Source organism: Thermobia domestica, chromosome 5 (genome assembly GCF_964235325.1).
Source record: "Thermobia domestica chromosome 5, izTheDome1.hap1.1, whole genome shotgun sequence".
In the NCBI taxonomy this organism is placed as follows: domain Eukaryota; kingdom Metazoa; phylum Arthropoda; class Insecta; order Zygentoma; family Lepismatidae; genus Thermobia; species Thermobia domestica.
Window position 1 is genome coordinate 294408504 of NC_137458.1, and position 22970 is coordinate 294431473.

The window sequence follows — 22970 nt, forward strand, 5'->3', positions numbered from 1 at the left end:
TGCTGCATTCATAGATTTAAAATTTTTGAACTAGAAATATTCTTGAGTATCAAGCCTTAATGTTTGGCAACTAACACACTGGGATTTTTCACTTAATTTAGTGTGATTCATTACTATTTGTTTCATATTTACCTTTTGGCACCTCATCGAAGCAGTCATGTGTAAGCTGAATCAATTGCGGCCTCAAATCTTCGTTTCCAATCTCTCTTTCCAGCAGAGCCTCGTATAGATCAGGATTTGGACAATCATCAGTGTCCAGCTATAACAACAAAATAGATTGTTTATTGTATTATGGATGATTTAGGACCACTTTGTTTTCAGTACCCATCAGTGCGTAGCAAAGGGGCATTTCAAGGTTTTAATTCCCTTCCCCGTTGAGCAAAATATTATGCAACAATAAGCATTCACTAATATTAAGATACTTAAAATTACATGAACTTGGGAACATGACCCCTTTCCACTCGACGAACTTTTGCGTACGGCACTAGCTATTACAATACATTATTTAAAAGAAGAAAGAAAACGCTTTGAAGTCCTTAATATGAGGACAAAAACAAGGTTAGACAGATATACAGGCATATTTATTAAGTCTATTTATAGATGATCGTGTACGTATTTACGGTATCATTTAAGTTAAAAACTGTACAACCATTTTAATTTGGGTTTGAGTTTCGACGTGACAACAGAAACATATCGTCGATGTTTCCACGAACAGGTAAATATCACATTCACCATGAATCACGAACCGACGAATCTGCAAAATCTTGATTTCGAGAAAAACAACGTTGAAAGTCGTAAATTTTGCGCAACTTACGAATTACTTTAAAAAATATATTAGAGGCAAACTTAATGGAAACTTCATACGCTGTTAGAACAAAGTACGAGTTATTCGAATATAAACAACGACACAAAACTCAACATGTTAACTCTTCGCACATTCGCTAGTTCGTAATGCATGATAGTTGGGATGTTCGTTAATTCGTGTTCGTGAAAATATGGACGATATACACTTCCCGAGATGCTCCATTACTTTCATGATACATATTCGAGACAAGGCAGTGGCCCTGCGTTGCGTGGTCGCTAACGCTCTCGTATTTGGTGCGAGCGGTCCCGGGTTCGATTCCCAATGTTAACACACTCGGTCGAAAAAGTGTAACAGCTTTTTCAGGCCAGCCATCTTGAGTGAGTTTTTTCCTGGGTTTCCCTCATTTATACCAGAAAAATGCCGGGATGATACCTAACATAATGGTCCCTGGCAGCTTCCTTCCCTCCCTTTCCTCGGTTAGTGTGATCCCCGAAGGGCGTCATTCCTCAAACGTGACAGGCTAAATGGCCTTAGATGACGACAGCCCACAAATCTAATTTCCTAATCCTAATCCTAATCCTAATCTAAACAAGGCAGCCTGAACTCTTGTCTCGTAGGAAACTAGGGAAATATCACATAGCCTAGCCCAGCTTGTGTGCATCAGAGATGGAGTGGGTCAGTCAAGCAAGTTTTCAGAGTGGGTCAGTGGGTCGTGGGTCAACAGCATGTGACCCACTGTGACCCACCACCCACCATGACCCACTGCGACCCACCGACTCAGTATTATCTACCGACCCACTCTGCTCACTGCATTGTAGACAGTATCTTCTGAAGACTGGTAAATTTGTCTCCGTTTTACTTTCAAGACCTTCATTTCCCTTCCTTTTCCAATTGTTTCTGTCTACTTACCTGAGGTGAGTATATCTAACCAAGTGAAAAAAGAATTTCAGGCACTTTTGGATATTGATATTTTTAATTGTAATAATAGCAATAGGACTTATACTACTACTTGGCTTTTGAGACCTGTAAGTTTTTAGAGCTAACTACTGGAAAAATACATTTTTGAATCACTGTAATATATAAATTATTATATAAAAATTGAATGTAACTATGTGTGCCTGATCATCACGATCAAATTGCAAAGTCAAATGAAATTACTTTTGGTATATAGTTAGGCCTTAATCCAAATTGGAATCTTATATTGCTTTCATTATAATGCATAATATCCTAAGGAGGTAGTGAGGATCCGATTTTTTGAGAAAAAAAAAATGAGTATCTCGCAAACCGTTAAACTTACGGAGCTGAAATTCAGTGTATTAACTCTTTATTGAAAATAAACAGAATGTGTCCTAGCATTTTTTTTTTAAATTCTCCTTTATGGGTGGGGGGCTTTCTATATATGGAAAATTGGTAGTGAGTTGGTTTGTAAAAATGATCGAAAACGATCGATGTTATTTAAGAAAAAAATCAAACAAAAAATACAGTGCTTGGCTTCATATATCCATTGCTTTCTACTATAATAATTGCTGAAGCTTATGTTTATTATATGGAGCATTTACATCACAGGGCAATCAACCCATAAAGTTGTGAGAAAAATAGGCATAAAATTTGTACTGTAAGCTTAATTACACGGAAATTTTAAGTTTGGATTGTACGCATAATTATATGAAAAATTTTACACTTTTTTTCCTCTTTACGTTGGTCTTCTTACCTTGATTTGAACTTTAAATTTTCATCCTTTTTTCCACTGAAAATTATCGATAATTCAACATTATATTAATTTAATTGAAATTCATCGTAATTTGGCACATGGCAAACAGCAGTGTGGTAATTGAAGGGGAACAAGAAGGGAAATTCCCATTCACCTATGAACACTTTCCAGGAACCTCGTTCCCTTTCTCTTTCTGGACGGGGTAGGAAACTTGGTATTGGCATCAAACCTTCATGTGTAATTACAAAAATTAAAGAATTAAAAATAAGAAATTATCAGTTTATCAGGCTTTAATTAATAATTTATTCACAAGATTCCCTATCGAAGGCGTGGTAGATGAAGTTTCTGCTCTCCATGAATCGAAATTGCCAACTGACATGGTCGATATGGAAAAGATGTCTGGTGATAGAGAGATGATACTTCTTGCTGAGTATTTCAAAACTGACCAAGAAAAATCGTTATCAGACTTAAGTCTAACAAGCAGATTGTCGATGAGAAGTTGCAGAAATCGCTTAGAAGTATTATCAATTTCCACGACAGAGTGCGAACGGGGATTTCCCCTTATGAATTTGCAGATGATTGATATAGACTAAGACTAAGACTAAGAAATAGACTAAGTGCTCAAACATTGTCTAACTTGTTGTTCATCAATGTTAATGGCCCACCGCTAGACAAGCTCGAAATAGACGAGCTAGTCATTTCTTGGCTGAAGGATGGACATCATTCCGCTGCGGATGATTTACCACGAAAAAGTTACCAACAGGAAATAAACCCGATTTCAGATTTGTTTCAAGGTGGAAAATTACGAGTTACGGAAAATGTATACTTGTATTACTAATGGCTTACTTGTGTTATTCAACTTTGTACCTAATTTTTAGTAAGTTTCTTCTTTGCTTTAAGTAAATAACTTTGAATAAATATTCATAATAATTGCAATTATGCATATTTGTAACTTAAATTTAACGTGGTGTTTTAGTGATTACACAAATTACAATTATGAGCATACTTTATGGAGATGCTCTCAAATAGGGTACCCGAGCACCTTTATACACTATGAAAAACTGATTTTTTAAGTCTTTTGTGAGAAAAATACTGTGAACTGAGAAACCATAATCTTTTCCATATTGTACAGAGGTATTTTCCTGCGAATAGAAGTTTCTTGTGGAATGCGTTCAGAAATTAACACTTGCAAGAATACTCTCTTAGTACAAGTATATTTTAGGCACACACTAATTTCCCCTCACCTCGAACTGTTTCAATTTCCTCACTGACAAACACTTTACCATTTTATATCGTAAAGGTCAGATCCATCGTTATTGTAACAGATTGGTGCTCGAGCGATTGACTAGAAATTCAAACTCCGATTAGTGACAATTTCACAGTCTTGTTTTATTACAAGTGTAAACTCTTTAGTCAGTTCAGAAGAGGCCGTGGATCGTGTTCAGAGTTGATGACGATGGATTTTGGTGAGTCAGAGTAGGTCACAGTGGGTGAGAGTGGTTCATGGTGGGTGGTGGGTCATGGTGGGTCACAGTGGGTGATGGGTCACTGTGGGTCGTGGGTCACGGTGGGTGGTGGGTCGTGGGTCATGGTGGGTCGTGGGTCAGTGGGTCGTGGGTCAAGTTCTCATTGACCCACGCCAACTCTGATGTGCATATTTTAAACTCGATCAAGAAGACAACATATAATTAGCGTTTTCACATATGTATTCAGGAATTTATTTTGAGGGAGAGGCAAAAGCTTTCCAGAGGGATCCAAATTTAATAAGAGGATAAATCATATTAAAATTTATAAAATCGCCCCTAAAACTAGACTAAATTTACAGAAAAATCGGAATTTCTGCGACTCCATCCTCTCCGTACGTCCCAGATTGTTTGTATTTTCCTCTACAATCTCTTTCATTTTCCATGTGCACTGCTTTCCCTAGGTTTTTTTTTTCTAAAAATGAAAATTGTCAATTTTCACAAGTGCCAACTTATAGAATAATTAAAACCATATAGAATAACATAATTGATCCAGTGGCTAGCGTGTATACCTCTCGTGTACGAGGTCCTGGTTTCGATTCCCGATGGAAGAACATCATAGATTCTACTTTGAACTATAGGCCTTATCGTATGTATCCTCGCGTCCCGGGTTTGACTCCCGGTGGGAACAGTCGTCGAAAAGAAGTAACAGTTTTTCAGCCCAGCCATCCTGAGCGAGGTTTTCCTGGGTTTTCCTCATTCACACGAAGCAAATGCCCGGAGAGCACCTCATATAGTCCCAGGCCGCTTCCTTTCTTCCTCTTCAATTCCCTGGGCAGTGTAATCACCGAGGGACGTCATCCCTCATATGTGTGACGGGCTAACATGGCCATAGATGCCGAAAGCCCAGAAATTTAATTCCTAATCCTAAATCTATATAATTTCGCTGCTGACGAATGACGTAAATACAAATTAACCAATCAAACTCTTAAAATATGTATGCTCCCACAAAATTATAACCAACTTCACAGATAGGTTTTACTCTAAATGACATTCGATTGTCTAATTCCGTCCATATAATTTTGATTTTTGTATTATTCTTGGTGTTCCAAGTATGCCATTTAAAGGATCCAGCTACTAAGAAGAATCGAAGGGAAATTCCAGAATTATTTCGTTCATTTCGATTTAACTACGAGAAGACTGTCAGCTGATGAAATCACACAGTCTAACCGGGTTTCGGTACGTAGATGGACTCCATCCATTCAACACTTCGATATGTAAATCTACTATGACAAACTAGATCTGATAAATTAAATACTTTTTTTTTTTTAAATATAAAGATCCAAATTAAGGATGGTGTTTGTGAGCCATAGAAAAATATCAAAATTTATATCTTCTTTAGTTTAAATCAATACCTCACTCAACATGACTACAATACTGTACAAGGAATAGAGTATAACGTTATTCTTCATTCAGCATAATGCGTCAAAGCCCAAGGCTCATTACACAATGGACAAACTGGAAAAGGTCTAGTTCCAAATATAGGACCATCTTATTCTCCAGACATTGCGACATCTGATCATTACTTCTATCCTCAATTGAAAATTATTCTAAGAGGTGTGTTTTTGACGGTGAGATGCCAAAATCACTACTTACACAGTAGGTCTGTGGTAGAGGTCTGCACGGGCTCGGGCCGAGCTCGGGCCTACAAAGCACATATCACTTCGGGCCCGGGCCGGGCTCAGGTCGCGAATTTTTAAATACACAACCATATTTCTCGGGCCTTTTCGAGCCTAACTTTGTAAATATACTGTATAATGATATATATTGCACCGGAGAACTTTTAAAGCACAACTGCAAAATTAAACCTCTAATTGCTGTAAATAAAAATACAATTTTGCGTTAATTATTAAGTTTATGTAATTCGGGCTGATTTGATTATCACACGAGCTTGGGCCAGGCTCGGGCCTAAATGCTAAAACATATTTCGGACTCGGGTCGGGCCTCACATTGTAAATTCACGGGCCGGGCCGGGTCCGGGCTAAAAATTCCGGCCCGTGCAGATCACTAGTCTGTAGCCAGAGCAGTAAGACAGGGACGCTGAGATAATTTTTGATGCTGCTAACTTGACTTCACCTTACATTCATAGTTTTGTAAGTGCATGGGTGCTATTATTATGAAATACGATTTTCTTTAATGAGTTACGTAGAGACCAAACTATTTGAAATTCGTTGACCAAAGTTTAATGTTATTTTAGCAGCTTCCAAAATGATTTTCTTTTTACAACAACACACGTGAATTTCTGAAAACAGGAAATGACTAAATCCACCGTCCTTCAACGATACAAGAAATTCTTGTCAAGCCAATAACGGTAAAAATTACAACAAAGTGATCAAGTTAAAAGAAAAATATCCTTCCCTTAAGGAAGCCATGGGCTAGTAGAAATAACTATTTAAATTAGGATCTGTATCCTACCCAACAACCAAACTGAAATTTTTCGTTTGCAACGAAATAATCTGTAAGATTTTTCTTGACTTCTTATTCTTTTGAACATTTTTTAAATCTAAGTTTTAAGGAATACTGAAAGCGGTTGCAGAGGAGCTTACCCTTACTGTAGCTACAGGTCTATTATAAAATCTCTAGTTTTCGTATTAATCTTCGAACATTTGAGTGGTCTTCAAAAACCACGGCCACAATACCTTGAAAAGTAATTCCGTTACGAAAAAAGTAAGTTCAACAAATTACTTTGCATTATTGCACATTTTGCCAATTTTGTTGGTGAGGGTAATTTGTCAATCTACCTTCACGAAAGACCGCGTCTTTCACATTGATGCACGAACTGTGTGTTTAGATATCGTTTTCAGGGTCATTGGTAGACTGAAAAGAAAAGGAAAGAAAAGCAAAAAACTTACCCCTTTTAGTTTCCTCATAATACACTGTGAGATGCACTGAAATAGAGATAAACAGAATAAAAGCGTTAAAGTTTGTTTATGGTAAACATATTGCAACAATAATATAAATACCAATATATACACTAACAAGGGCGCCCATGTTGTGGTTTCCAAGGGGGGACAAATACAAGCAACGTTTCAAATATAGTTTCAGATTTTGCTGTAACTAATGTAAAAATTCTATTGGGTTTTCGATATTCCCAAATACAATTTCCTCTTAGGGGGCGAGCGCCCCCCTTGCCCCCCTGATGGGCGCCCTTGTATACTAATATCCATAAAGTATTGCCACAGTTTTGTTGATTGCGTCTCTGTGTTTATGATGCAAAGTACATCAACTTCGCGTCCCACGGCATGGATAAACTAGCGGAATAATTAATTGGAATGTAATCATAGGTTAATATGCCATTCTTTTTCCATGGACATAACTCATGTACCGTTAAGTTATCTAATTTAGACAATAAGAAAACAATCAAATATCTTTTCACAACACAAATCAATCAATCAAAAGTCTTGATTAAACACGGTGTTTCAAAACAACACCGACAACGTTTGGGAAGTAATTCCTGACACGAAGATGAGACAAAAGGTATAGACCAACCTGGGTGCAGAAATCCGTCATTTCGGAGTTATAAGCCACCGAAAACATGAAAAATGAACTTTAAAGGTTCATAGTTCCAATACTATGGAATCTACCATAGTCAGATCAAAACTTCACTTAGGAACTAGTATGTCCCCTATCCAAATGTTCATCTTTCAGAATGCTGCGGTACTTTTGCAACAATTTTTATAGAGGAAGTTGATGAATACTTCAAATTATATGCCCGTAGCCAAACTTCTTTTATAAAAATTGTTGCGTGAGCACCGCAGGATTCTGAAACATGAATTTTTGGAATATTATTATATTAGTTCCTAACTGGTCTTGACCTGACTACGTTAGGTTCCATAATATTGGAACTATGGACCCATAAAGTTAATATTTTTCATGTTTTCGGCAGCCTATAACTGCGAAATGACGGATTTCTGCACTCAAATTGGTCTATACTTTTTGTCTTATCTTCGTGTCAAGAAACACCTCCCAAATGTTGTCGGTGTTGTTTTGAAACACCCTGTATTATATGTCTGAATTCGATAAACCTCTCTAAATTCACCCTTCTCTTCAAACGCCAAATATTGAACCCGAATGTAAATGTGTTAGCAGTTAGGCTGCAAAGCAGCTTATGTTATATTGTAATGCTATTTGAAATTCACATTTTATGTGTGTACACAGTGAACCATTTAACTTGAATTTGAGTTGAGTTGAGTTTAACGTCTCGTTTAGCAGCGAGGATATAATAGACATGGACCTACTGATTAACGTGGAATCCGAACCGCATGAGCTCCCGCCGGGAATCGAACCCGAGTCTCCCACGCCAAAGGCGCGTACGCTAACCGCTTAGCCACGAAGGAGCTCTCTTTAACTTGAAATTGTTTGCCCTGTAATACCACTAGTGTCATTCTAACAGACAGTTGTATTTTTTCACTTTGTTGCATATTTCAAATCTACTCATTAAGCGGAAATTTACAACACTATATTAATTATTCACCGTTACGAACTAAGGACGCTATTAAGTATTTTGAATAAATATAAACGAAGTTATAAGGGATAGAAAACTTGAGTTTTTTTGAAAAGGTTTAATTTCGAAAAAAGTGCTTCGGTTCACGAACAGCGTTACGAAACAGATTCAGTTCTGACCCGAGGGTCCCGAGGGTCCATACACTGAGTGCTCACTGAATTGTGACCACCCCTTCACAAGGAAGTGTGGCCAGCAGCCGAGCTGATTACATAACCACCCAGACTAGTAGTATTTCAGAGAAAGAACACACTCGAGGCTACTTGTTAGCAGACAGTACTCTTTCATAATGGGAGGTGGGCAGGATTTACTCTCACTTTAATAGGGTATGATTGTGGGTATCCGAGCAATGGGTACGTCAATAACCCAGACAGTAATACTTGCCGGATGAGCCCGTTCCTATGTAATGAAGGTGTACAAGGAGTGGGAAGAAAATGGGGTAACGGTCTCCAAGTGACGGAAATGCAGTACGGAAGTTCAAAATGTGGGATGAGCGTAACGTCAAACAGCTCTTGATAACCAAACGAACCATTAGTGTGAGAAATTACGTGATCAATACAATGGCGAATGCACAACAAATATCCCATGCAACTATACAGAGTCACTGGCATGCATGGAGTTCCACAGCAGACGACCTACCCGCCACCCACTCCTTACGACTCGTAACCGCCGACTTAGTCGCGCTTGGGCACAAGAACACGCTAATTGGACCGTAGATGATTGGAAAATGGTGTGTTAGTTCGATAAATCAACTGCTACTTTGTGCTATTACTCTCGGAAGGCGTGTGCATGTGTGGCTCCAATAGCACGAAGCTATGAACCCCATGTACATGGTGCGTATTGTACAGGCAGGAAGGGATGGTTTGGGGATGCGTCTGCTGATATGAACTTGGAACTTTGGTGGGCATCCACCATAGCGAGACATCCGTTGTGTACCTGCATATGTTAGTGGATCACGTACACCCTACAATGCAACACTTTTACCCACACGAAGACGACAATGCACGGTGCCACCAAGCCAGAACTGTACTTGCTTGGCTTAAGGAAAATTCTACGAAGCTGCGCCATATGAATTGGCCTCCTAACTCACCGGATCTTAATCCTACAGAATATTTATGGGATGTTGTGAAACGAGCTCTTCGCACCATGACTCCTGTATCGACATCTGTGGGCTCATTGTGTGATGCCATCAGGAACTTATGGTGTCAGATCCCCTTGGAAACATATCATCCAACTATCAGAATCCATGCCACACCGTGTCTAAGACTGTCCTCTGAGTAAAAGGTGGACCAACACGTGTTAGGTAGGTGGTCGCAATTCAGTGAGTACTCAGTGTACGTAAACAAGCGTAACACATTAGAACTTCCTATTGGCTATATAAAGTTAATTTACATTGTGTATTTTAATTGAAAGCAAATTAGACCTGCAATCAACATAATAAGGAAGATAAAACGAGACTTACCTCACCATTGGTTTTACAATCTTTAATCACTTGCTTTGTTTCATCTGATATTTGGAAGTTGCAACCATGTGGCTGTAAGATAAATGATAAAATATCAATTAGCTTTAGTAATTTTATTTGTTATTATCTATACTAAGTAAACTATGTATTGTAATAAGTATTGTGTTTACATAACAATATTTTGACACAAGTATTCAAACAATATTTAATTTTATGTTGCCATCCATAGTAAATAGCACTTATTTAACTCTGTAGCTCTAACTTAAAGAATACAGTATGCATGACCAACCTAACGCACTCATGTTTCCTAGGTAGCACATGCAAAGTAGGAAGCGGCAGCAGATAACCATCATCCTCATAGGTATTCTGCCATTATTGGCAAGTCACTTGCCGCAGTTGAGAAACTTCAATGCTCCACAGTCTTTCACTAACCTCTTTATCTTCAAATACATTTTTTCTGTTTTGATGTTGTCTATCAACTATAGCCTCCTTCGTCCCCTCCCTCTCTTTCCTGCCACCATACCCTCTAGCACATCCCTCATGATACAGTTCCTTCTTAGCCAGTTTCTCTTCCTCTTCTTAATAATATCTAAAATTGTTCTTTTCTTTCCCACCATTTCTAACACCCTCTCATTCGTTTTCCACTCGACGCAGCTAATTCTCTTCACTCTCCCCCCCACACACATTTTAAAAACTTCCAGTCGTTTTTCATTATTTTATCATTTTCATCGCAGCAGATGAAATTACTGATCTGAAGTTCTTGAGTGGAATGTGGTTTTGTGGGCTTTCCATTCTCTTGAGTTGAGTTGAGTTGATTTTGAGTTTAACGTCCCGTTCAGCAGCGAGGCTACATGAGACGTGGACCTACTGATTAAAGTGGAATCCGGACCACATGAGCTCACGCCGGGAATTGAACCAGGGCCTCAGACGCCAATTCCATCCTCTTATGTAGACGGATGGCAAGGTATGTTTTACAAGTACTTCAATGGAAGAGTTAGCGATGCATAAAAACGATTATTTTTCTAAGATGATTTGGAGAAAAACGGAATAGCGCTCCAATGAGTGATAGATTTCAGCGCGTGAATACCACTTTGCCCTATCGACTTAAGAAGTTACCATATATTTCTGAATCCAAGATGACCTCCCATTTTTTTTTTTTTTAATAAACGATTATTAAACAATAATTTTAGGAATGATTTTTAAAAAAATGGATCAAAAGATTGCGATCTTGGCCAAGAATTTTAGGAATAATACCAAAATGCATCAAAAGGTTGTGATCTTGACCAATAATTAGTTTTTGGATCAGGGTTCACAAAATTTTTGAACGGCCTCTAAATTGGGTTTTCGTATTTTCTACGGAATAAGTACATCATACTGAGTTAAGTGATAGTTTGGATTTGGCTACACTATATGTAGTTCTCCAGATATAAGGCCTACAAGAAAATTTTTGATTGAAATGTAATGGATTTTTTATGCAAAATTAAATCAGGGGCCACAGAAAATTTTTCAACGGCACCTAAATCGAGTTTTTTTTTTTTTTTTAAACGGAATAAGTACATCATACTGAGTTAAATAACAGTTTGGGTTTGGCTACACCATATGTAGTTCTCCAGATGTAAGGCCTACAAAATAATAATAATAATAATAATAATAATAATAATAATAATAATAATAATAATAATAATAATAATAATAATAATAATAATAATAATAATAATTCAAATTTATTAAATCTTTTGATCCAGAAATACATCTATAGTACACTGAGAAAAATCCATTATCCGGACAGCGGTATATTGTACAAATACAAGGATTCGTTATGTTTACTAAGGAAATCTGTACGGAGCGTACTTTATCCATATACTACATAGGTACTGCCTTTTACCCGCTTAGATATTACATCATGTCTCTGCAGGATGTCTGATATCTAACAATCTTCTGTATTTTACATACGTATACGTATGTTAAATACTTCAGCTATACGTTATATACGTCCATCTGTGTGTAAGATCCAGACCGCCTATAGACACTCTTTCTTTCGCCATGGCTGACGTCATTGAACTACCGTCTTTTGCTTGCGAAACGAGGTTGTTTACAAACGGAACAGAAGAGAGGAAGGAAACCTGGGAAGCCTGGGTAAGTACAATAGTTAACTATTACTTTAGTTAAATATTCCCATTAATTATATATTCTTTTAGTGTAACTTGCTTTAATATAGTACTAAGTAAGTAATGTAGTTTATGACTACAATTCTTACTATTGTAACTCGTAAATGATTGAGGAGAATGGAATGGGTGAATCTGAATTTTGAAAAAACTTTGAATATTAATGTTTTGAAACATATTATGTTTCAAGGTAGCAAAATGAATGTTATGTGTTTATTCATTCCATTTTATATGTGACGATTTATTACTTGGTGCAGATTTACTACAGGACTGCTTAACATAATTGCTAATAAACCGTTTTCAGCGTGGAAATTTCCTTGTGTAGTGAAGATTTAGGATTTAGATTTCTGGGCTTTCGGCATCAATGGCCTTGTTACCCCATATGAGGGATGACTTTCCTCGGCGAGTACACTATCCGGGGAAAGGAAGGGAAGAAAGGATTGGGGAAGGAAGAAAACGGCCTGGGACCTATATGTTAGGTACCACTCCGGCATTTGCCTGCTGTGAATGAGGAAAACCCAAGGAAACCTCATTCAGGATGGCTGGACTTAAAATCTTTTGATACTTTTTCGACCGAGTTCTCCCCCGGGATCGAACCCGGAACCGTTCGCACCGAAGGCGAGAGCGCTAGCGACTACCCTACGCGGGACCACTTGTGTAGTCTAGAAAACTCATTTTTACTAGGATATTTGCAAATTTTTTTTTTTTTTTTGCTTTTAGTTTAACGCCCCATGATTGTACATCAATGTAAGAGAGAAGGTGACAATGAGATACATGATAATGGTGGAATCAAGAAAATGTAAGGAAACTGGAAAGTCTTAAGAATAACCACACCTACAGTGTTCACCAAAAGGCTATTTGTCGGGAGCAGGAATCGAACCAGGGACCTAACGCGTCAGAGGTAAGCGCTCTACTACAAAGCTTTCTTTTGTTTAAAGAACTTGTTTACATTGAAATATATATATTTTACGAAGATACTAACATATTTTACAGCCTCACTGAAATTAAAAAAAAAAAAAAAAAAAAGTAGTCAGGGAGAGTTTACTTGTCAGATTTTTATTTTTTAATTTAATTTATTTTTATTTTTATTTATTTTTGCTTTGTTATGTTCCCTAGTTAATTAATGTTTGGGTTACTGAAAATTAAAACCTTTTTAGTATTATTGTTATGTCATCACTTTGGAACCAAAAAAGTTAGATTTTTTTTCTTGTGTTTTCATATAGGAAGTTGGTAAGTTTGTGCCTTAGCATTGGTTTGGTTTCTAGAACGTAATTGAAGGTCATGTTGAGTTGAGTCTTGGCGGGTTTAGTGGGAGGCTAGTCGAGCGAGCGTTACCCCCCAGAGCGAACGCGGCCTAGGTGGCTACACGGTAATTTTAGTTTCACCAGAGTTGTAAATCATACTATGAGCCAGTCAGGGTTTCCAGGTCTTTTCTTTTCACTTCCCGCGCCAGAAGTGTAGAATGAGAATGAACTGCTTCAGTTGGTTTCTTGTGACAAGATATGAAGGTTATCGAAGAAGTATTGGTGTTAGCTGCAGTTTCTTCTTATGTAAAGAAAAAAAGATGCAGAGGAAACTAAGTGCAGACAAAGTAAACGACCAAAACAGCTTACTTTATCTTAATCAAACTTGGAAAACAATTCAGTTGGTGTTAGATTCTTGCTTTTTCAATTTATTCCTACATCCATATTAATCTGTGTATCTGTATAAAAAGGATGTGTATGTATGTTAGGAATGGTATAGAGACGAGGTGAAACTCAATACACTCTCGGTCTCGTCTCGAGTCGAAAAACATCGTATTAATCTCGGTCTCGTTTCCATCAATATATGGAGCTCCTTCGTGACTAAGCGGTAAGCGTACGTGTCTTTGGCGTGGTAGACCTGGATTGGATTCTAGGCAGGAGGCAGGGATGTGGTTAGGGTAGGGTGATCAAATCGTCAACTAGAAAAAACGAGACAACTTTTTACTTTTAGATAGGTTGCTCCCCTAAATATATATTTTGGCTCTCCCTTCTCTATTTCTTTCTCTTTCTTTCTCTCTCTCTCTCTCTCTCTCTCTCTCTCTCTCTCTCTCTGTATCTCTCACAAAAAAGGCAAATTTACACTTTTTCGTTTTAAAACCTATTGAAAAGGTTGTGGAATTAATTAAATAACAAGTAACTATCAGCAACTAACAAAAAAACAAATTTTGAAAACATTCTCTCTTCCAAGCGACAGAAAAGTTTTAAAATATCCATGTTGCCCACCAACCTATGGTTGAGGTGAACAAGAAGACTGAAAATATATGAAACACTCATCAATATGTCAACAACAAAATCTGTCACTGGCAGAATTTATAACGAACTACTTTCAACTTCCAACTAGCTTTATTTTCTTTTTCTTACTTTTAAACATTATTTCACTTAGAACTAGTTTTCTTTTTACTTTCAGTTTTATTGTTCTATACTTTGTTCCCCTTTCGTAAATGACAGTATATTATATCTTAGTTAAATCACGGAAAAACTGTACTGTTCTGATGACAGCGCCTCAGTCTTCCACCCCCAAAACAGAGAGTAAAAACAGTTTGTTTTTCATAAGACTTTCAGCCCGTTGCACTGTCATCTGCGCAGTGGGAGTCTTGAGAGGGAGGTCTAGGAGGGAAAACAGTGCAACCACCACATCCAATATCGCAAACGTCGTAATGACGTTGCTCAGTAATTAGACATATTCCAATATAATTACATAGCTTAGAAAATAATAATATAAATTAGGAAATTTTAGATTGGAAAGTTTCTTGTACCCAGTGTACGTAAATACGGGACATTTTGGCGTCCCGGGAAAATTTTTCGGGACACCGGGAATGGTAGTGAACGGATGGTTACCCTAGGTTAGGGTCCCACGTTGAGCTGTAGTTCACGTCTGATGTAGCCTCGCTGATATAGTCGAAAGAGACGGAGCAAGAGGCATTTTTTTCTAAGATATCCTCTGTATCGAAAACAAATATTAGACCCCAATCAATAAATTCCAACATTTACACTACTTTATACTTTACTAGCTATGCACGTGCCTTTGGAGAATGGGGTTCCGGATTCGAATCCTGTGGGAGATCATTGAAAAGTTTCAGCGCATAAAGGTTGTTTAGATTCCACCTTAAACTGTAGGTTCACATCTTGTATAGCTTCGGTGCTGAAAGGACCGCTAAATTCCAAGCCACCAAGTATAAAATTTACATCATGATATTTTGAACCAATTCTCTGGTTTAATCTTTTAATTTTTTTCTTCTCATGATTTAGGCTAATTCTGAAATTCTACCAATTTTAGCACCTTATTTTCAGTTTCAGAACAAAGTTGATAAAACACGAGCAGTTGCAGTTAAAATAAATAAATAAAATAAAATTACATGTCTTTCCCAGGAATATTTCTAAGCTGCATGGAAAGAAATGTCTGGAAACTGAAACATTATGTGTTTGTTTTACAAAACTAAATTTCGAAATAATTTGGCAACGTAGTTTTTCGGTCATTTCAAAGACTGGAAAGAGAATAAGATGTATTGAATCCCAATTTAAAATTATGGTCTTTGCTGTTTAAAACATTTTCGATATACCTAAGTACCAAACTATTAGAGATGGCATTTTCCGCCTTTCTCTTGTGAACACATCTATGGCTTAGACCATCTAAGGGCAATTGTTCCATCATCTAACATATCCACCCCATAAAATGCCGCATAGCCGGCCCTGACCCTTTCGGGCTGTTGCGCCTTAAGGTTTGGTATATATTAGGTATATTGGAAGTTGGCACAACTGTAACAAAGTAATTATTATTATTATTATTATTATTATTATTATTATTATTATTATTATTATTATTATTATTATTATTATTCATAGTGAACATACAATTTAGCTCGATGTAGCTCTACTTAACGTATTAAATGAAATCATAAAATAAGAATATTCTTCCTTCTTCATTCTGAGAATTCTGTTCCATTCCCTCCTAGTCTGGAACAAATATCGCAGCCACTTCTCTCCACATTTTTATTTTTAAGTCGCGATTCATGTAGTTCGGATCTCTTAAATTATATAGGCATGGCTTTTTTTTTATTTCGATTATAAGCGCCTCTGTGTTAAACACACTAATCATGATTGGAGATGTACACAGGACACGTTTTCAAACACAACTGAAAATTTCTCTTTGTGATTACACTTGTGGTTATCTGTTTTGGGTTGGAGTTCGAGCTTCGGAGATAGGGGCTCAAATTCAAGTTATTTCGTTGTTTCATCTTTTGCCTAAAGCCAAATATTTTGCTTATAGATTACCATGGCACCAGCTAACTGTCAATCAAGTGTATCACGAGAAATCACCGTTTTACATAGATTTTTCTGTGATTAGCTAATTTTTCGGAATTTCCTTCTATTTTTGTGAATTTTCTTTTGTTATACACACACATACATTATAATAGCAGAGTTCCAATCTCTGCACAAAGCGTCTTCCAAGCAGCTGTTTCTTGCTACAATCCCCTTGCCTGGCAACACGTCTTTCCTTTCTGTCATTCCTTTTGAAATCTTTTAAACAGCAGGCGGTCTATTGTTCCGACCCGCACCAAATACGCTGGAGCCGGCGTTTTCTCAGCAATTTTATTGCTTTCGCGTTCATGTTTAGCCGCTCAGATTTAAATACATGGTCAGCGTATTTCAAGCTTACGCATGAGCAATAAATGCGCTTTGCGATCGCTACAAATAGCCGGGGTGTTAGAGTTCGTGAAGTGTCAGGCACTGCTTGTGCCCCTGTCTTCTGTCTGTGATGTTTCCTGGCTTTGGGCTGTGAGGTATTTATGTTGAGGAGTACCAACGCAGGCCGCGTGATATACAGGTAGCTTCAACAGCTACGAGTACCAGATGTTCATCTTTCGTTACGGCGTGACTAATGCAGTATAGTACTAGGTTCAAATTCTATGGGTGGTAAAAATGGTCGTGGTGTGGTAAGAAATACAACGTAATTGTTATTAGTTTATTAGTGTTTCTTCATAGTATAGTTTCACTATTTCTAGAAGGAATTAAGTATTAACGAAGTAATAAATAAGCAAAAGCACACTTTGATTGGCGTTAACTATTTCTCATACTCCATTGAGAATGTTTTGATCCTCAGTTGCGCAAACATCCAGTGTGCGTTTTTTTGTTTGCTTACACTGCCTTATAGATGAGCTCCCTCGTGGCTAAGTGGTTAGTGAACACGCCTTTGGCGTGGGACACCCGGGTTCGATTCCCGGCCGGGGGCCGCGGTGGCTCAGTGGTAGAAGGTTCACCTCTGGTGCTTGGGGTCCCGGGTTCGATCCCAGCCCCGCCAAGTGAACCTTGTGGTGGACAAACACCGTGTGCGTGGGTTTTCTCGGGGTTCTCCCGTTTCCTCCCACTTTCTTCATTCCACTATTTAATTCATTACTCATCACCGTCTCCATTAGCCTAACCATCATAACCGTAGGACATAAAACTCAAAGATTTCATTTCATTTTTTCGATTCCCGGCCGGAGCTTATGTGGTTCGGATTTCACGTTAATCTGTAGGTCCACGTCTCATACAGCCTTGCTGCTGAAAGGAACGTTAAAATCAAATCAGCACTGTTTTACAGATGCAATTGTTCCATTCCGAGTTCGAATGAAGCTTTTTACGGGCAGGGGGCGACTTTTATATATACAATCCAAGGATTTTAGTTATTAGTCAGTGATGCAATATATAGACCTATATATATTACAAAATTGAAAGTGACTATGTTTGTGATTCTTAATCTCTTAAGAGCTACGGTGGCTCAGTGGTAGAGCGTTCACCTCCGGTACTTGGGGTCCCGGGTTCGATCCCAGCCCCCGTCAAATGAACTTTGTGATGGACAAACACCTTGTGCGTGGGTTTCCTCGGGGTTCTCCCGTTTCCTTCCACTTTCTTCATTCCACCTTTCATTCATTGCTTATCATCAGCGTCTCCTTTAGCCTAACCGGCATAACTGTGGGACGTAAAACTCAAAGGTTTCATTTCATTTTTTCTTAATCTCTTTGGAATCTTGTACTTAGGTTCACAGCGGAAGCGACGAAATAACTCGACTCATCCATTGTAGCTCTCTTCGCAACCAGTTTCCAAAATGTTGGCAATAAGTTTGCGAAACGGGATATGACGACTCCAATTTTGGGTGAAAAGTCGCTATAAAAAATAATAGAGAAATTCATTGTCTATAAGCATTGTTTTAAAGTTGTAGGTGTAAACTAAACAATATGTTCTACTCACTGGCGCAAATCCGTGGGGGGGGGATGACGGATACATGTCCCCTCCAATCTTGGAACTGAGGGGGACTTCTCCCCAATAATCCGATTTGAAATGTGTTTTTTGGGAGAAATTTGATTATTTTTGTCCGATTGCTACAAAGGAACGTGAGATAAAATAGATGTCCCCCAGAATAAGCCTCAAATCTGCAGCCTCCCAACGCTGAAAACAACTCTGATCCTCCACAACATTGTTTTTCAACTTCATAAGTATTTTGGACATCGTCAAAAAAAAGTATGGTAACGGTCTTACCCCCCCCCCCCTCCCAATGTTGAAGACAGATTTGCGCCGCTGGTTCTACTCACATCTTTGTAAATAGGGCGCAACCAATCCTTTAATTCAGGGATCATTTTTTTGTAAAAGAAAAAGTGCAGAATAATTAAAAGACCCCAAAGGACAAATATAACAAACATCTTCTTCGCCTTTATTCACGCAATCTATAGCTAATCTTGTTGCTATCGGTAATGATGTATTACGTGTGTTTCTCAACGGAAACTCTGCGAACTAAAGGACATCAAGTTTGTAGTTGTTCTTCGTTAGAGGGCAAGGGTAACATAACAATGCAGGATTGTGGGGCAGTGAGTATGCTGTATTTCCAAACTCTTCATCAGTTGCGCTGATTAAAACAAACAAACAGAAAAAAAGAACGTAAAAACTGTTTTGAACTAATAATGCTTCTCTACAGATGAACATTTTGTTTGGAGCAGAAAGTCGCTAAATGTGTAAGTAGGTAAATCGTCATTTAAAAATCACCCAAAAAAGTCTCCAATCGGAAAAAAATATTTTTTGTCGCTATCGTAGGGCGACCATACGTCCCGTTTTGACCGGGACAGTCCCGTTTTAGTGGCGTGTCCCGGCCGTCCCGTCAGTAGATGGAAAAAGTAGTATTCGTCCCGTTCTATGTAAATGAAAGAAGTAAATAACAAACCCAGTATCTTTACTCCTTTTAAAAGTATTAATAATTAATAATAACAAAGAGGCAAAAATTGAACTGAAATTCCCTATATTAAACATACTCTATAGTTCGCAGTACTGCTCGAAAGGCAGCAGAGGTTTTAGCAGTTGGTTGTGTGTTGAACAAATTTCAACGTGTCTTTCCTTTTTCATAAGTACCCGCTCTGTAACAAAGAGAGAGAGGAGGAAATCTGATATCAAGGCACTGATAAGAACAAAGGTAGATCTAAAAGTCTAGGGTTGCAAGAACCTGTCCCGTTTTTAACTGAAAATTTTATGGTCAACCTACGCTATCGTTGAGGTCGAATTCCCCTTATTTAGCGACTTTACCCAAAATTGGCAACATTGACCCCCACCGAACAACCAGGGTTGAATTCAGGGGGTAGCCCGGGGGGAATCTCCCCCCCGAAGAAAATTCATTCCCCCCCGGAGAAACTCCCAAAATTTCAGTCACAAAATGTAGAAATTACTTCACCCAATTATTTGCTTTTCTGTCCGTGTACGTGCAGACGAAATCCGATCTCTCAATATACATATAAATGACGCAGACCCATTCTATATAAATGTTAACATGTAACATCTAAGATAGAATACCAAATAGTGAATAAAACTTGTATTTCTTAACGCTATGACTGAGTTTGGCAGAACATGAAATTGTTAACTGTTGAAGAAAGGTTTGTATTTTAGTAGGTACTATACTCTCGCCCTATATTATATATTAGTAGGTAGCACTAGCACAGGTTGAGATACGAAAGGAAAGATAGGGAAGATCTTTCGATCATTCCATATAATCTCTCATGTCAGCAGACTTCAGTTCTTGAAAATATACAGTTCCTACATTATTTGAAATAGGGCGCCTAAATCCCATTTCTCGCATCGGAAGTAACAGACGTAAATGTGTTTTACGATTGTTAAAGTAAACACATCTTTCTTTAATTAAAAATAATTCAGTTAAAGGGTGAGATTCAGTGGGCGTCATTTAGAGGGATCAGGGAGGAACAGTTATCCCTCCTTGATTAGAGACTTATATAGAATTTATCAATATGATAATAGTATATAAGTGAAAGATTGCTATTGAAGGTGGCCAAGATCCTGCTCAGTGCCGTTCCATGGGGGAGGGGTAAGCGGGGCGACGGCCCCGGGCGCCGAAGTAAGGGGTGAAAAATTCGGGAGGGAAAAAGAAAAAAGAAGGAAAGAAAAACAGAGGAATGAAATACATGTGGACATATATAAAATGAAAGGAAAAAAGTAATGAAAAGTGCTCAAAATCAAGGAAAAGCAGGGTTTACTTTTTAAAATTTTCCCACCTTTGGCGGCTGGTCTGTCGACCTCACTCATATATACGGGGATGCTGTCGTATACTCTCGCGCCAAGCGCTGATTTTCCACGACACGGCACTAATCCTACTGAAGATTTCGTCAACTAAACTATTGATGTATATGCAGTGAAGAAACCAAGGCTAATATGTTTGATTTAGAATCAGAAGTGTGAGAAAGAATGATAACTTTTTATTAAGATATTCCTAAGTATGTTTGTTTTAGGAGAAAAAATATTTCAGTTAATTTAAATCTTTTTAAAAATTTTTACATTAGTAACAAACAGTAATTACTGAATATAGGAAATAATAAAAATAGTTACTGTAAATAGCAGTTAAAGTTTAGTCTAAACTATTTTTGCCAGTCTTTATTTAATGTTTTAGATGAAATCAAACGATTGTTTTCTTAAAATTATAATCTCATTGAATATTTATCAGCAATTAGTCTCAATATTAGGTAAGATGTGTATGTGAATGGAATTGTTAAATATGCTGCTTTCTTGAAAAAAATACAGAAAAATAACCCTCCCCCGAGCAGTTGACATTCCCCCCCGGGTGTAAATGTCTGAATTCAACACTGCGAACAACACCCCGTTATCTTTAGCCTAGCCAGCATAATAGTGGGACGTAAAACTTAAAGATTTCATTTCGAACAACACTCCCAGAAACCTATTGTTATACCATTCCCAAAACACCCTTTTGTACAGTTCTCCCTATTCGAAAAAAAAATTGTAAATAGCAGTGTTCATATATAAATATGGAACTCAATTTCCCTGAATTTTCCAGGTTTTCCAGGTATTAATTTTTCAATTTCCAGGTCTAGTGGAAGAAACTAATAGTACGAGAACACATAAATTTTAAGAATACTATATTTATATATTTGAGAATGGCCACCCTTCTCCCCAATGAACGATTGCAATTAAATATTGAGTCACAAGAAAATAAATAATTAAAATAAATAAAATTTAAGTTGAAAAATATGAAGTTGAGAAACCTACTAAGGGAATTATATAATACTTTTGTTCCATACTTGAATACATTCAAAATATACAAAAATATTGGCTTGGGGAAGAAAAAAGGGCCCGCGAGATTTTAACTGATTCTTATAGTACTCGACAACAGAAATAAATTACTGAAAGAATTTTCAAAATCGGCGCAGGTAAACATGCAGAAAATCGCATTTTCATGTACCGGTTCAAAATGGGGAAGAAAAGACGACCGCGAGATTTTAATTGATTCTTGTAGTACTCGTCGAGAGAAATCGATTAGTGAAGGAATTTTCAAAATCGGCGCAGGCAAACATAGAGAAAATCTCATTTTCATTTTCCGGTTCAAAGTGGGGAAGAAAAAAGGGCCGCAAGATTTTAACTGATTCTTGTAATACTCGACGAGAGAAATCGATTAGTGAAGGAATTTTCAAAATCGGCGCAGGCAAACATGGAGAAAATGGCATTTTCATGTACCCGTTCAAAATGGGGAAGGAAAAAGGTTCCGCGAGATTTTAACTGATTCTTGTAGTACTCGTCGAGAGAAATCGATTAGTGAAGGAATTTTCAAAATCGGCGCAGGCAAACATAGAGAAAATCTCATTTTCATTTTCCGGTTCAAAGTGGGGAAGAAAAAAGGGCCGCAAGATTTTAACTGATTCTTGTAATACTCGACGAGAGAAATCGACTAGTGAAGGAATTGTCAAAATCGGCGCAGGCAAGCATGAAGAAAATGGCATTTTCATGTATCAGTTCAAAATGGGGAAGAAAAAAGGGCCCGCGAGATTTTAACTGTTTCTTGTAGTACTCGACGAGAGAAATCGATTAGTGAAGGAATTTTCAAAATCGGCGCAGGCAAACATGGAGAAAATGGCATTTTCATGTACCGGTTCAAAATGGGGAAGGAAAAAGGTTCCGCGAGTTTGAACCGCTACGATGTATGTTCACGAATGTCCCCGTCTTCTCAAATTTAGTTAATTACTGTGACACTGAAACATGTGACACAGAGTCACATTGTGGATGACTGCAATCGGCAACCACTGCACATATACTCCTCCCGCCCCACAGTTTGATTATTTCGATCCATTCCTCACGTGCTAACGGCATGGTTCAACATCTGCAAGAAAGAGGTAAATGTAACGTTCAATTGGCAATAGCTTTTCACCAAATTAAGCTGCATGAAATCTGATTGCATATTTGACATACTGAGAAAATTCTAGTCCGTGGCCATATGTATCACATATCCCATCAATTCATAAAA

At 37.7% G+C, this 22970-nt stretch overlaps 1 protein-coding gene across 1 annotated transcript in view; it reads right to left on the reverse strand.

Annotated features, from left to right (window-relative positions):
- Positions 1-13855, reverse strand: part of LOC145685598 (uncharacterized) — a 39519-nt gene extending 25664 nt beyond the window's left edge. Inside the window, exons 1-4 of the mRNA XM_081757986.1 lie at positions 13850-13855; positions 10003-10074; positions 6892-6927; positions 133-259 (exon numbers count right to left, since the gene is read on the reverse strand). Coding sequence (XP_081614112.1) covers positions 133-259; positions 6892-6927; positions 10003-10074; positions 13850-13855 — 241 coding nt within the window. The remainder of the gene's footprint in view (positions 1-132; positions 260-6891; positions 6928-10002; positions 10075-13849) is intronic.
- Positions 13856-22970: the final 9115 nt, after the last annotated feature.